Source organism: Echinops telfairi, unplaced genomic scaffold (genome assembly GCF_000313985.2).
Source record: "Echinops telfairi isolate 266 unplaced genomic scaffold, ASM31398v2 ScPeMD7_18;HRSCAF=68, whole genome shotgun sequence".
In the NCBI taxonomy this organism is placed as follows: Eukaryota; Metazoa; Chordata; class Mammalia; order Afrosoricida; family Tenrecidae; genus Echinops; species Echinops telfairi.
The window spans coordinates 26,329,788-26,345,073 of record NW_022103915.1 but is presented as its reverse complement, the minus strand read 5'-3'; the positions used below and the strand labels follow the sequence as shown (position 1 = coordinate 26,345,073).

General features: G+C 45.6%; 1 protein-coding gene across 13 annotated transcripts in view; it reads left to right on the top strand.

Moving 5' to 3' along the window:
- Window positions 1–15,286, top strand: part of NRXN3 (neurexin 3) — a 1,902,419-nt gene that overhangs the window by 897,332 nt on the left and 989,801 nt on the right. For 7 of the 13 annotated variants that reach the window (XM_030884921.2, XM_045287970.1, XM_045287968.1 and 4 more), the window contains 3 exons: window positions 157–538; window positions 2,155–2,345; window positions 3,459–3,632. In XM_030884921.2, coding sequence (XP_030740781.1) covers window positions 157–538; window positions 2,155–2,345; window positions 3,459–3,632 — 747 coding nt within the window. Of the gene's footprint in view, window positions 1–156; window positions 539–2,154; window positions 2,346–3,458; window positions 3,633–8,465; window positions 8,493–15,286 lie in introns of all 13 variants that reach the window. The other 6 variants (XM_045287967.1, XM_045287966.1, XM_045287963.1 and 3 more) reach the window with 1 other exon arrangement.

The window sequence follows — 15,286 nt, the reverse complement described above, 5'->3', positions numbered from 1 at the left end:
CATTCATGTGAGGCACATACTCTATTGACTGTTTTCTCCCCCTCAAACTGTATAAAATACAACCGGATAGCATGCAAAGGAACAATTTGGACTTAGATATTGTATGACCAAGCATGACGGCGTGTCCTGTTTCTACCTCATTTGTGACTTTCCTAGGTACGATGGTAGGTGACCATACCCGCTTGGAGTTCCACAATATCGAAACTGGCATCATGACCGAGAAGCGCTACATCTCTGCTGTCCCCTCCAGTTTCATTGGTCACCTGCAGAGCCTCATGTTCAACGGTCTGCTCTACATTGACCTGTGCAAAAATGGCGACATTGATTATTGTGAGCTCAAGGCTCGTTTCGGACTGAGAAACATCATCGCTGACCCCGTCACCTTCAAGACAAAGAGCAGTTACCTGAGCCTGGCTACCCTTCAGGCCTACACTTCCATGCACCTCTTCTTCCAGTTCAAGACCACGTCCGCGGATGGCTTCATTCTCTTCAACAGTGGTGACGGCAACGACTTCATTGCCGTTGAGCTGGTCAAGGGGTAAGTGGGAGGGATCACAAACTTCGTACGAGCTTCCTTAGCGAGAGCCCTGAACAACATGGGGGCATGGGGAAAACGTGTCCATTCTGTGCTCACTCTCCCTTCCTGCTACCGTCTTCACTGAGGGGAAGAGCCATATAAGGAGCTGGGCGAGAAGAGAGGGAAATGCATGTATTCAAAGATCTTGTATTCACTCAATACTATCAGTCTCTTTACGATGGAATGTAGTCCTTGAAGAGCTATTTTTGCAAAAGAGGAATGTGGAGGAGAAGGTGCTGTCTCTAGCTCTTGGGTGGTACTCTCTACAGTGATCAAAATTACAGCAAGAAATGCGATAGAGATGGTTTTTGCCTTGCCACTTGATCATACGCGCAACATTTACTAGCTGCCCCTTCGTCAAGGCAGTGGACTCTGCGTTGAGGCCACACGTGACTTCCTCAAGGTTCACAAGGGAGAAGGGAGACTGTCTTTGCTTGTCCAAGGTCTGTAGTCATGAGGCAGAGGTCAGCTATGCCTCCACCATCTATCCTTTTGCACCCTATTCTGGCAACGGCGTCTCCCAGCACTCTCCGCTTCTCCGCTGGGCTCAGTAATCCGGTGCAATGGCCACACAGAACTCCTAGACAATACACACAGTTATGGGGGTCTATGAAGTTCACAGGTTACCACAAGTCAGGATCAGTACATAGTAAGGATACCGTCTACAACAGAGGCTCTTCTCAGCCCGTAGCCAAGATGCTCTTTCTGATCCTCAGCCTCTCAGCCATGTGGCCCCTTGGCTTCTTGCCCATGGGCCAAGGACCCCTGCTATTCCAACTCATTGCCTCACAGTCTTGGGTCTCTAAGGCGCAGACCCTCTGCTCGGTCTCCGTGTGGCTTCCTTCCTCTGTCCGGGGTCCCTGTGCCTCTGGTGTTGGTCTCCGCCACCTCGGTCAGAGATCTCAGTACACTCTGCTGATGGCTCGGCTCCTCTGATGGCCCCGAATGTTCTCTCTCTGCTCTGAGATGGCTCTTTTCCACACAGAGGAATGGCTTGATGCGTGTGTCCTTTTGATCCGTCAGCAGACCAGAGCCCCAAGAAAGGCCAGGGTGGTGACATTGCTTGCCTCCTCTAGACAAGTGGATACACTGACTACATCCCACCTGAATCCTGTCCATTTGTTTGAGAGATAACTCCCTCCCAACTGGGATTATAACCACAGGCATAGAGGCTAGACTGAACAAGACATCAAAAAAGGGAATCTGGCTAGAAGGGCCCTATTAAGAAATTTCACTCCACCACACTCATGTATAAGGAAATGTGATTCACTGAGAAATGATTTTTAAAATATGCTTAACTGTGAAACATAATGTCTGCACCTAGTGTTTTATAGTGTACCCCCTGAACGACTTAAAGTATATGGATTTTTATTAGCTAATAGTATAGAAATGGGCTCTATAGTTATGGAATGAAAGAGAAGTGTAATAAAATAGGATTGTAACCCTAAATCAAGTGTGTGTTAGTCCTGCATGATGTCAGCTTGTCTTGGACATTTGAAGTCCTCCTGTTTAGCCCCATGTTTCCATTAAACCACTTCAGGGAATCACAAGTCATGCAATGGCCGTTGCCTTCCTAGGTACATACACTACGTGTTTGATCTCGGAAATGGCCCCAATGTGATCAAGGGCAACAGTGACCGGCCCCTGAATGACAACCAGTGGCACAACGTCGTCATCACCCGCGACAACAGTAACACCCACAGCCTCAAAGTGGACACCAAGGTGGTCACTCAGGTTATCAATGGTGCCAAAAATCTGGATTTGAAAGGTAAACCGTGTAACGATCTTATCCTTCCTAGAGCATTTCTTACAATCCAAAGGCTGTCTCCAGAGGCAACGACAGGTCAGGAGAGCTAGACATTTTTGAGACATCTTAAATGTCCTATTTTAATGATGTTGAGTTGTATGCTATCATATCTGATTCCTTTTTAAATTGGACCACTCTTCAAAGCATACTTTCTCTACAAACCTCTGGGCTGTCTAGCTGTGGGGGCTCTGAATGGTTAGGTGATAAATTATAGCCACTGCTGTGACATTGGTTCCTACTCCTAGTACCGCGTTGGACAGAGTAGAACTGCTTCCCAGACTGTAAACCTTTCCGGAAGCGGAGAGCTAATTCCTTTTCCTGCGGTGCAGTAGCCCTTGTGGTTCAGCTGGGTAAACATCAGACTGCTAACTGCGAGGTCAGCCGTCCAAACCCCCTTAGCAGCTACGCAGAACACGAGGCTGTCTTCTAGTAATGTTTGACAGCTTCAGAAGCCCTGACAGCTTCAGGGTCATGATGAGTTGGAGTGGACACAATGGCCGTGGGTAGGTGAATCATAGTGTGACGACAGTCACGACAGTTCAAGGGACACGGTGCTTGGAATCTCAGCTGAGACCCTCACTCCCAGGCTGGCTTGGGTAAATTCCGTAGCCTCGTCCAGATGTAGTGTACTAGTTTGCAAACTGGGAACAATCGTTGTTACTCCCTTCTGATGGGTTGTTGGGAGTTTCAGTGGAACTATGTCTGTGAAAACCTCAACAGATAATCAGTCAGAAGCATGCTAAAATGCTCAAGTGTTGTTGAAAATGTTAAATTTCACTTCACCATAAAAGTGGTTGGGTGGACCATGCCTTTGCATAGAATGAATAGGATGATTAAAAATGTGATCTGATGTTTGTACAGTGAAAGACTTGTACAATATTTCATTATCTATTTGTTTATAGTATAGAAACCTTGGTTCTTATTTAACTTATTACTTATATTTGGGTTTTTCTTTTGATCAGTTGCTCTACAGTACCCTAACAAATACCCTTTTAAAGTGCATTGCCTTTCATTGCTAAGGTCGCCTTTCATATACTTGACTCATTCTCTCTGGTTACTTCCTTTCCTTTGCAGGCGATCTCTACATGGCTGGCCTGGCGCAAGGCATGTACAGCAATCTTCCAAAGCTTGTGGCCTCCCGCGATGGCTTTCAAGGCTGTCTGGCATCCGTGGACTTGAACGGGCGCCTGCCAGACCTCATCAATGATGCCCTTCACCGGAGTGGACAGATCGAGCGTGGTTGTGAAGGTACAACCTTTTTCACACGTATGCTGCAGCCTTGTTGCAAGCACCAAGCCTCCTTGCTGCCTCTGCCAGTGCCTCCTCCCTTGGTTCCGCCAGCCCCCTTACATTCCCATTTGCCATACGAGATCATATTGCCATCAGCGTCCCCCGCCCCTGGTTGAGTATGTCAAGACATGTGCCACAGGCTCCAAGAATGTATGTTGGCAGATGTCTTCCCGGCGTCACATACTTGCTAATAAAGGACCTCTCCAGACGTTGTTATCAGGCTCCTCCCAACATGTGCCTTTGCTTCCAGAATAGCTAGGAGGACACCAGGGATTCACATTGGGAGCCGACTGGAAAATCAGAGACTTTTACATGAGTGTTACCATTCATAGTCTGTTTCTCATTTCTGCTGATAGACACTTTGGTACTCCATGCCAACCTAACAGGAGAGAGGGAAACAATTGTCAGAAGCGGCCGACATGAAACTGGTAGCACTTGTGGAGTACTGAGTAGATGTGGAGTGCCGCTAGGCAGTTCCTTCGTGGGTGCAGAGCGACAGTCTGGGTTTGGGAGGTAGAAAGCCCGCAGTTCAGGTCCTGGATGTAGCTCTTATGTACCATAGGCAATTCACCCAATTACCTAACCCTTCTGAGCTACATGTCTCTCGTTTCTAAAATGGGGTGGTGAAACTTATTTTGGAAGGAAATGTACATGAGTCAGAAATATATGGAAAATGTCAGGCACCTGGCACTACTGCTACTCCCTGCCATCGAGTAGTTGACAGCGCATAGTGACCCTGTAGGGTAAAGGAGAACTACCTGTGTGGGTTCCCAAGGCTGTGAGTCTTTCTGGGAGCTGAAAGCTTCATCTCTCTAGCTCAGAGGGCATGGTGGGTTCCAGCGGCTGACCCTGTGGCTGGGAGCCCACCTAGGAATTCACCATGCCACCAGGGTTCATACTAAGAAGTGGTCTTTTGTTGACAGATATTATCTCACATGAGACAACTCCTAATAATAACATTGTAAACCTACCCCAAAAGCACAGTAAAGTGTGGTTGGCCTGTCTTATTTCTTTAGATGTTCGATTGTCTCTTGAGATATTAGTAGATTGTACATGTTTTCTGGAAACTAGATCTTCCCAAGAAAAGCAATCTAGCTTTTACCACCAGAGGGCAGTGGTGAACATGCTCAACCTTCACCAGCAGCCTTCAAATTCCCTTCTGGGGCTGAAAAGTGACTCTTAGTGAACAGGAGCCAGAGTCGTGACTCTCGGCCAGTCCCTCGGGATCTCTGTATTCTTTTGTCTGGTTGAGCCTCGTGGTCCTTTGTTTGTGCAGCCAATTGTGCTTTCTTGTGTTCCTGGCTAATCTACCACATCAACCCCCTTCATTCATTCCCTCCTGTTTGTTCAACTTCATTTGCTCCAGTTCCTAACCAGCTCCCACCTTGGTTCGCTTACCACCTTAAAGCACATTTTATAAAACCTTCCCGTCAGCTTCCCAGGCTGATTTCTAGGTATGGAAGCTGTCCCTCTCTGACTTCTAGTTGGTTTCCTATGTTCTCCCAGCAGTGACCCTGCCCCTGTAAGCCACTCCATGGTTTCATATGTAGCTCTTAACTTCTGTTGGCCAAATATGGTGTGTGTGTTTGTGTGTGTGCATGTGTGTTTTTGTGTATGCATGCGTGTGTGTGTTTGTGTGTGCGTGCGAGTATGATTGTGAGTGTGTGTCCGCATGTGTGTTTGTGTGTGTGTTTGTGTGTGCATGCGTGTGTGCGTTTGTGTGTGCGTGCGAGTATTTGTGTGTGTGTGCATGTGTGTGTTTGTGTGTGTGCATGTGTGTTTTTGTGTGTGCATGTGTGTGTGCGCATGCAAGTATTTTTGTGTGTGTGTGTGCATGTGTGTGTGTGTGTGTGTGTATGCACATGTGTGTGCACATGCTCTCCAGGTGGTGGGTGGGGATTTTCATCAAGCACTCAAAAAGCCACCTGGATCTTCCTTCTTGAAATGTACACTTCAGTGTTTTTGTTGTTGCCCTGGCCTGATGTTAATTCTTCCAAGTACAGAAGCGAAGTCCCGGAATCGATGGACCACTTGGAATTAAATGCAGTGTCATAGTGTAGAATATTCTAGGATAACAATTCCAGTTATGCTGGGTTAACTAATAATATCAAGTTGCAATAACTAATGATATCAAGTTAGATTATGGTATAAAACATGTATCAAAAAAGAATCAGGCATGTTCAAACATGGAGTAGTATACTATTGATTCTTTCATTTTTTAAAAAAAATAGCAGCAATTGTCCACTTAACTTTCTAGCAATGTTATCCGGTAGAAATATACCCTGAGTCACACGGGTAATAAAAATTCGTCTAGTAGCCACATGTAATCAATATGGAACATTAAGGATAGGATGTTTTCCTTTTTATATTAGAGCCTGTGAAGCCAAGGGGTAGCTTAATACCTCCAGAACATTTCGATCTTTATGATGGCTATTTACAGTTCACATTAGCTACATGTGATGGTGACTAGGATATGAGAAACATAGCTCTATCGGACACAACAATGTCGTGTGAGGAAAACATAACACTTTAGTAGTGGATTGAAGGGAAGGCGATGCTCCCTGGTTTTTCTTAGAATGGCTCAAGATATAGTGTAAAAGTGAGAGGGGGGAGGCTCCTCCTGAAGAGAGCTTTAAGAGAAGCCCTGAGAGCACTCACACACGGAAATTACCCATCAAATTGGGGAAAATGTCCTCGTCCCTAACTCCAGCTCCAGCTGCACCTCGGTATGACTCATCACATGCATTACGGCGGGTTCCCACCTTCCTCTGAATGCGGATGATTGCTCAGTGCCGGATATTGGGACTTGATGGCCCCACTGTTCAAGTCTATGGCAAGTCCCCTGGGCCTAATAATGGTGCACTCTATTGCCATGGAGATAATGGTGATGGCTACCCATGGAGCATCATGACCGCCCCACTGGGGGGATGAAGTGGAGGGTGAGTGCAGAGGGAAGAAGGCCCGTGTTTATTGTACACAAAGGACTTGGCTCATTAGCCTAAGTGACCAGGAAAAATGGTCCAAAAGTAGGATAAGGCATAAATTACTGTCCTCGGAAGTTTGCACCATTGTGAATCAGTCCTTGTAAGAGATCCTTGGGGGGTTTTAAGGGTCCATGGAGATGACTGTGGAGGTGATGGTGGCGAGGACAAGCAGGGACACAAACTGGAGAAGCTGCAGAAAGATGCTGTTGGCATTGGGGAGCTTTCATACATATGGAACCTAGCGTGTGCCCTGCTCCCCCCGCCCCCCCCCCAATAGGCTGCTGAGTATCAGACTTTGTAAGAGCCATTGGAAATGGACCACCTTTCTTGTGCCATCATTCCTTTGTATAGAATAGGAATGCTGGTGGCACAGTGGCTAAGGCACTCAGCTGCCAACCTAAGGCCAGTGATTCTATCCTACCTGCCACAACATATGAGAAAGATGTGGCGGTCGTTTCCCAACAGATTGACAGTCTAGGACATCCTGCAGGTCAGTTCTACCCAGGTCTCCATGGGTAGCAACTGACCCAACAGCAGTGGGCTTATGTGTGTGTTGGGGGGTTGTTGATATTATAGCAGAATATACAGGCAGGGGGTATATTTTCATTACTAAGAATGGAGCCTTGGATCCCTTTCAAGATGGTGAATGTGCTCTATTCTCACATAATATTGGGAGAACATGAGCCAGAATATCCCACATGTCCTTGTTGATACCTTTGATGATGACACTTCAAGGTCCTAAAGTGGGAAATGTATCATTTTCCTATTTTCCTTATTATATCTGACCCATAACATCAGATCAAAGAAAAACCACAAGAATAAAAACAAATGTAAACATATTAATTCACTTGGCTTTCAATTATTTTTAGTAAAAATGGAAAAAAAATCTCAAATTAGGTTTTGATTTTATGTCTCTAATATATGCCGAGTGTAATTTATTAATGAAGTGGGATCTGGAGGCAACCCCTAGCCAACAGCTAACTATGACTTCTGGGCCCTACATTTTGAGTAGGGGTGTCTAAATTAAAGCCTGATATAATACTTGACTGGTAGTATTTCTTCCTATTTTGAGATCAGCTTTTTATGAAGAGATGGAGACGTGAATTGGCTAGCAAGGCTATTCCACCATTCCAGATGGTCAACATCTGAGAGAAACGCGTGCTTCATTTTGAGGCTAGAGTGAATAAGTATAAAGGGCATTGGCTTAGAGCCTGTTTGCCCACATTCCTTTTGGTTTGGCTATCTCTTTACAAATAAACAAAATGAGCTCTTTAGTGTTTCCAAATCATCTCAGTACAATTTCCTGGTTCAACCACTACATTCCTTGGTGGCATTTGCAGTAAGACACAAGGAATGTTCCCAATTGACTCTTCCATTTTCACTGCCTCAAATGTTCAGAGTGATTATCGTGGGCTCTGCCTGATTCTGCACATGTGTCTTGCAGTCTGGCCGTGCACTCTCCTTACTCCTTGATGTTTATCCCGACTGACGGAAAATCATCTCTGGACCTCATGCCTTGGGGTTGGCTGTGTGAACGTGGGAAGGCTCTTGTTATACCCATTGCTTGTGCTTCTGTCAAGCCCAAGATTCCCCCAGCTCTGCTCTGCTGACTTGGCTTCCAGGAGGCCCGCTGTGCGCTGGTCTGTGTGTCACTGTCTGTGCTGTCTCTGGTGAACCTGTGGAGCATCTTGATCGTCTGTCTGGGTCATGTTGGTTATGCCAATTGCATAATGTTATCCTGGTTTACTCTGCCTCTTACTAACCTCTGGTTATTGTTTTCGCTTTTCCTGTTCTTTTGCTAACAAAGTTGCATTGACCAAAGCTGACCTGCAAGGTAGAGAAGGTTCTTGTTCCCATTACCACTTTGGACTGAAAGATGCCCTGTGTAACCCTTGATATCTCTTCTTTAGTGGCCTTCAAGCTGCCACACCTCTTAGACAGCAGCAACTGAGGGGAGGGGGCTGAACCCTTTGTTCTTCGGAAAGGGCAACAGAACGCCCAGGTGAACACATGACAAATAATGATAAAGTCGTGGGACTGGAAAACTGATTCCATGGGAGGAGGGTGGGGGACACCAAAGAGGTTTGACAGCAGCTTAGCTTGTGACTATCCATAAACACCTGAATCCGCATGGGGAAAGGGTTCATGCTTCTCCAAGTATTTGCCATTGCTTGAGTGTGTTTGCTATAGATAGAAGACAGCCTATACTTAGGTGGGGAAACAAAGCTACTTGATTTCTTAGTTTAATAAGGTGATTCAACAGAGCAGGACATTTAATTCTTAGGCTTACAAAAGAGGATACTATATTCTCTTAACTCATTATAGAGAAATACAAGGGATCCCCCCACCCCCCAAAAAAATCTCCACTGGATAGAGCATTCGTAGTATGCATTTTTCATGCTAGGAGAGCATAGAGCAACTAGCTCTAAGTTAGTGCACCCAGTGGCATCCCCTGGGAAAGTTCTCTCTGGTCACAGTAAATTTTTTCATAAAAGCAGTTTCACTCAAACCTCGTTTTTTGTGATGGGTAATTTAAGAGAGTAGCATGCAACTCTGAAATTTTGTTTCCTGCTCGGGAAAAAAGCCCTATAAACTGTCATGATGTTGCCTAGAGCTTACAAGGTCAGCACTGTGGGAAACACTCAAGTGTATGAGTGGTTTTTACGTTTCAAAAAAGGAGAAATGTCGATTGATGACAAACCTCATTCTGGACGTCTGTCAACTGTCCAAACAGATGACAATGTCAACAAAATTTGTGCACTTGTGCTCAAAGACCGACGGCAGACCATTGAAGAGATGGGGAAGTATCTGGACTATCTCGGAGCTCAGTTCAGTGAATTTTAATGGAAGATTTGGGAATGAGACGCGTCACTGCGAAATTTGTGCCTTGGGTTCTGACTGACCAGGAAAAAGAGCATCGAGTGGAAGCATGCTGTGCTTTGACGAAACAGTTCTGAAGCAACCCAGACTTTTTTCCAATGTCATTACTGGTGATGAGACATGGTGCTTTTCTTAAGGCCCCAAAAAGCAAACATCAATCAAGCCAATGGAAGATACCATCATCACCTTACCCCCCAAAATGATATCAAAGGTCAAGATGATGCTCATTTATGTTTTTGATGTGAAGGGGATAGTGCAGTTGGAATTCATTCCACCAGGTCAGACTGTTAATCAAGCTTTCTGTTTCAAGGTTCTGAAAAGATTCCATAACCATGTGTGACCCAACAAGGCCCGATTTGTGGCAGACAGGGGATTGGTTTTGCCATCACCACACTGCACCTGCAGCCATCTCAGTACGCCAGTTTTTGTCAAAAGACAGCATGCTTCTCTTGCACCTCTCACCCTACCCACCTGGCCTCACTCTGTTTCCACAAATGAAGAGGGACATGAAAGGACAGTGGTTTGACAACATAGAAGAGGTGAAAACAAACAAACAAACAAACAAGGGAGGTGCTGTCTTCTACCAAACAGATGAGTTTGAAAAATGTTTCCAAGAATGGAATCGCAGATTTGACAAATTTATTAAGTGTAATGGAGAGTGTTTTGAAGGTGATAGGTTGTTTTGTAAAACAAATTTATACGGCTTTGAAAAAAATCCATTTTTTTTAGGTACCCCCTCGTACACCTTAGAGATATGGGAGGCTGAGCATCATTAAAGTGTATCAGAGAGCTATGTTCTAGATCAGAGGTGTGGGTCAGCACCTTAATGGCCTATTTTGTGATCTCAAAGAAAAAGGATGCTGGGAGAAGAGAATCTGCCAGATTGATCTGAACACCCTGTCACACACCTGCGTGCTGTCAGAAACCACCGCTCCTTCCATTCAAAGAGGTGCCTGCCAAAGTGAGCAGTGGCTGCAGCTGCTTTCCTGTTGGGCCTCTTTGACTGGAATCACTTGGGAGGAATAGGCATGCTTCCATTCTCTAAGATATCCACTTTTTCTGGAGGGAGAGGGGCTTACTTTTCTTTCTTGATGCTATTTGACTGAGAGTCAAACAGCAACTGAGTCTCAGACTGTCACTGTAGAATTCACAGTCAGAAAAATGGGTTAGGATTGGTTAAAACAAAGGTCGAGTTCAATTAGGAAAAAATAATTCACTTTGCTTTTGTGGCTCATTATGGCATACGTGTGCCAGGTAGGCAACTTGTCCAAGTGCCTGTGTCCCAACTAATAAAGTGTCTAGCGAGCCACTCCCCCACAAACTCTCTTCCTTCATCTCCTCTTAGCAGATTCACATAGATCTTGCTATCCAAAAAAATTAATGAAAATAAAAGCAGCATTCATGCTTTGAAGTCCTTGGAGGCTGTAAAATAGACGGTCACTTTTACAAAGCATGGGGCCATTTCAGTAATAGTTCTTGTTTCTTTTATTTGGGGGATATTATATTCAAGTGTGAAGACCCATTATGCTGATGACATATTATTCTTAAATCACGGGTGCGAGGATGAAGGACACCCTCTACATCCAAGGCAATTGCTGGGTGTCCGAGCTCCTCTGCCAGATTTAGTCCTCACAAGCACACACCTCCATCTCCTCTGAGCCTTTGTCCCTCTTCGTGGAAAGAACTATGTGGCTTCTGAATCCCCAGAACCCCACACAGTGCCTCCCACATACTTGACATTCACATGTTTGGTAAAAATGACCTTGCAGTTCCTACCAACAGATTGGAGGGGGAATTCATTTGTAGGAATCATCCAAAGACCTGACTGGCCTCTGTGCCTACTAGGAATTGTTTTCCAAAGTGTAGGTACAGAAGTGAGGCACAATGATTTGGAATATCTTTCAGAAGCAACCCCAGTCAACAGTGTCTTAAGGCATTGATTTCAACCCTCTTCCATTCTTGGAATGACTCGATGTTCCCTTTGTTTGTGGCAGGAGTTGTTATTCTTGTTAATTATTCTGGGGCACCTTAATTCTCCTTGTGTTATAGCAAAAGGGCTCTAGGATGCAAATGCCTTTCAGTATTATTTTCCTGACATCGTGGGTTGAACCATTACGCATGAGTTGGCCTTTTCAGCTACGACCAGTGGGCACAGATAGTACTAATTGCTATTAAGTGTGAAGGGCAGTTGAGAGCATATGACAGAGAAATGAAGCAGTCTGAAAGTAAAGGGCAAAGGTGGTCAAAAGAAAGCAGAATGATGAGGGATAGGGAGCAGCATAATGAGTCTACAAGCTGACTTAGGAAACAGCCTGCTTCTTCTGTGTTTGGGTGATTTGGTTTGTGTTTGTTTGTTTCTAGCTTCCCCAGGGACTGCATTGTCTAATTTGGAAGAAGTGGGGTGTCCATGATTGTTTTGTAGCAAGTCCCCAGCTAGGGTCTGGATGAGGGGCAGCCTCTGACGATAAGGAACTCATGGGAAATTAGCCAACCAATCATAACGCAGAATGAAAACTTCTCTGCTATGCAGGAGTCTGAGTGGTGCAATCGTCCAGATCTTAACTGTTGACCTAAAAGCTGGGGGTTCAAATCCATTCAGAAGCTTGTGGCAGAAGCCTGGCAATTTGCTTCTGGCTACAGGTCAAACGGATGGCAACTTCAGTGATGGCAAAGACAATCTCCAGCAGGAGGAATATGAGAGAAACCCGCTGGAAACAGACACGGCAGTGGTGGATTTGATGAGCTGTCGAGTGTGAACTTGGACATCTGCTCTGTCAACCCCCATCTAATTCACAATCAAAAGCATCTGAAGAAGAAGGAGGCAAGATGACAGCGTCAAAAACCCAACAGGACACTTCTGCTTTGTCCGCTGCAGTCACTAGCAGTGGAAACTTGAGTCCACAACCTTCATGAGAAGGTGGGGTGATCACCATGGTGCCCCAAGGAGGAGAATGAACGGCAAGGATGGGAGCTGGAAGCAGAAGGTGGAGTCAGGAGATACCAGATTCAAAGACACAGGTGAACAATGGGAGCCTGATCTTCAGACTGGCCCAGGAGGTGGTGACTTTTCCCGCTCAGAAAGAAAAGGAACGCTTCCCCTAGTTTGCTGTCTCCTACATTCGAAAGGTATCAAGGAAGAACATCACTGACTGGCTTTGTCTCCGCCCCGCTCTGTACACCTCTGTCTCCAGGTAGGGAGACAAGAGACGCTCTCAGTGGCCCTGCTTTCAGGGACTTGAGGACTTTTGACAGCCGAGTTGCAGTCTTTGCCTCAAGTTCCTTCAGGGAGAATGACAATGTGTACATTCCTTTCACAAGTAACTTTTCAATTCGTTTTTGACTGCAAGAGAAGCCGTCGTGGTGAGGAGAAGCTTCTTCTAGCGCTTGGCCAGAGAAGAAAGGCGCTGGATAAATGGAGGGGCTGCAGAAGTGTCAACAATTATTGTTTGTCCTGCTGGGAGTGAGACAGACTAGTCATGAGCTCTGAGGAAGAAAGGAAGAGCCCCTCCTTGGGCTGGGTGATTAATTAGGATGTTTCCCCACCATTTCCATTATAACGTATTTGAACAGGTCTTATTTCCGGAGATGACTGGATTCTGTTCTAGAAATGCTAAGTTGTCTCTCTGCCCAAATGGTGAGCCAAGAGGGGGCACCAAAGACTGGTTAGATATGGACACGAAGTGCTGCCTATTTTGGTAAACACCAAAACAAACAAACAAACAAAAACCAATCAATCAAGTGGGCTTTGAGGCTTGTAAACATAAAGATGCTTTCAAAGCATTTCAGAGGAGAGTTGGCCTCAGCCAATCTCCAACTTTCTTTAATAATTAAATGGATCCTCCAGTTTATGATGAATATATTTCTCTCCCTCATGTTCCCCAAAGCTTTTCTTTTGTTGTAACACATTTTGGAATGTATAGTCCAGGTTCTGATAGAAATTAGCTCTTCACAAAGGATTTCCATTACAGAAAACCACAAGATAGACAAGAATGAAATTGAATGAATGTCCTACAATGATTCGATACTGAATGAACTTCCGGCAACAGTTTCTGACATTCCTCTCTCAGCATCACCTGAGTGAGAGGGGCTTTTCACAAGGGAACCCTGGCCAACTACACCTTGGGAGTGACTTGGTGGCTTCAGACTTTGGTTTTGGACCTGGGGTGTCTTGTTTCAGGACCGGCCAAGTAGACATTGGACCTAAATGCGGGGAGACGATCTGAGTTGCGTTTCCATGAGAACTGATAAGACTCATGAGCAGCTCCATGGCGTAGGCACATGAGAAGGGCTGTGGCTTAGCATATCTTCCTTAGGATCATGACCTTGGCTTTCATGGGGGACTTTATAGCCCTTGCATGTGTTCTCTCTTTTATGACTTACATCATGTGATGTCATTCACAGTTCCTATTGTGCAGATGGAACTGCACGCTGTGGGGTTGAGAACTTAGGGGCGCCTGCCTAAGTTGGCATCATTCTCACTCAAAAATTCACTGCTATGGGGCCAGTTTTGACTCATAGCAACTCTACAGGAGAGAGCAGGACTGCCGCTATGGATTCCTGCGACTGTAAACAACAGCAATAGAAAGCCTCCTCGTCCTGTGGAGAGGCTGGTCGGTGGTTTTGAACTGCTGACATTGCAGTTAGCAGTCCGATGTGTCCCCCACTAAATCAACAGTGTTTTAATCTGGATTTAAAAACTTATAACCGGTTCACTACTCGGCCAAAGGATGTGAGTCTGGGTGTGCTGCTTCCTAAAGTAGAAGCCAAGGTATGCCAGAATGTATCTAAAAGCTGACTTTATAGTAGAAAAGTTTCATATCAAGACATCTCCACTAAGCTATGGATGATAGTGGTTCATTAAAACATGTACCCCACAAACAAAACAAAAGAAATTCACTGCCATCGAGTCGATTCTGAGTCCTAAGGTCCCTGGATGACACAGTAGAACTGCCCCTGGGGGGTTCTGAGGCTGTACCTCTTGATGGAAGCAGAGAGCCTGTCTTTCTCACGCACACTGATGACCTTGTCGTTCGCAGTCCGACTCATAACCCGTATGCCACCAGGATTCCTGGGTGGCACAAGTGCCTAAGCCGTACATTACTAACCACCAGTTTGCAGTTCAAGGCCATTCAGAGGTACCTGAAGAGTAAAGCCTGGACATCTGCTTCCAAGAGGTCATGGACAGCCTTGCAAACCCTGCGGGATGCAGTTCTAATCCGCGCACGTCGGCTCTTTGGGATGGACACGATCACAATTAGCAACTTTAAATCATTGGAAAGGACCTGCCTTAGTGTTAGCGTGCTTTTGAAATCCTTTTTCTCTCCATTTCTTCTTCTTAGTTTGCTGCTACTTTTTTTGGAAAGCGGGCTTTACTGTCCCAACAGGCTACTACATCTGAGAAAATATAGTGCGTACCACTAATGCCGAGAGACTATGCAGAATCAGACCATGAGGCCTTTGTTTATAGTTTCTCAGGCAGCATTGGCTTTGGAGAGCCCGTCCGTGATTTTCAAGAGGAGGGATGAGCTAGCTCTGTGATTCTGCTGACCCAGGAGGCACTGTCTGAAAATAGGATGGATTGAGCAAGAAGGGCTCATGTCGCCCCGCCTTCCTTCCCACTCACAAATACCCAGCAGACACAGGAGCTCCTGGAGGGGTCATGTGGGCAACACCCTGGACTCGTGAGGTGCAGGCCTGCTTTGTGTTATTCAAGCATCTACCGTAGTCATGTGCTAGCCTAGCTGTGTG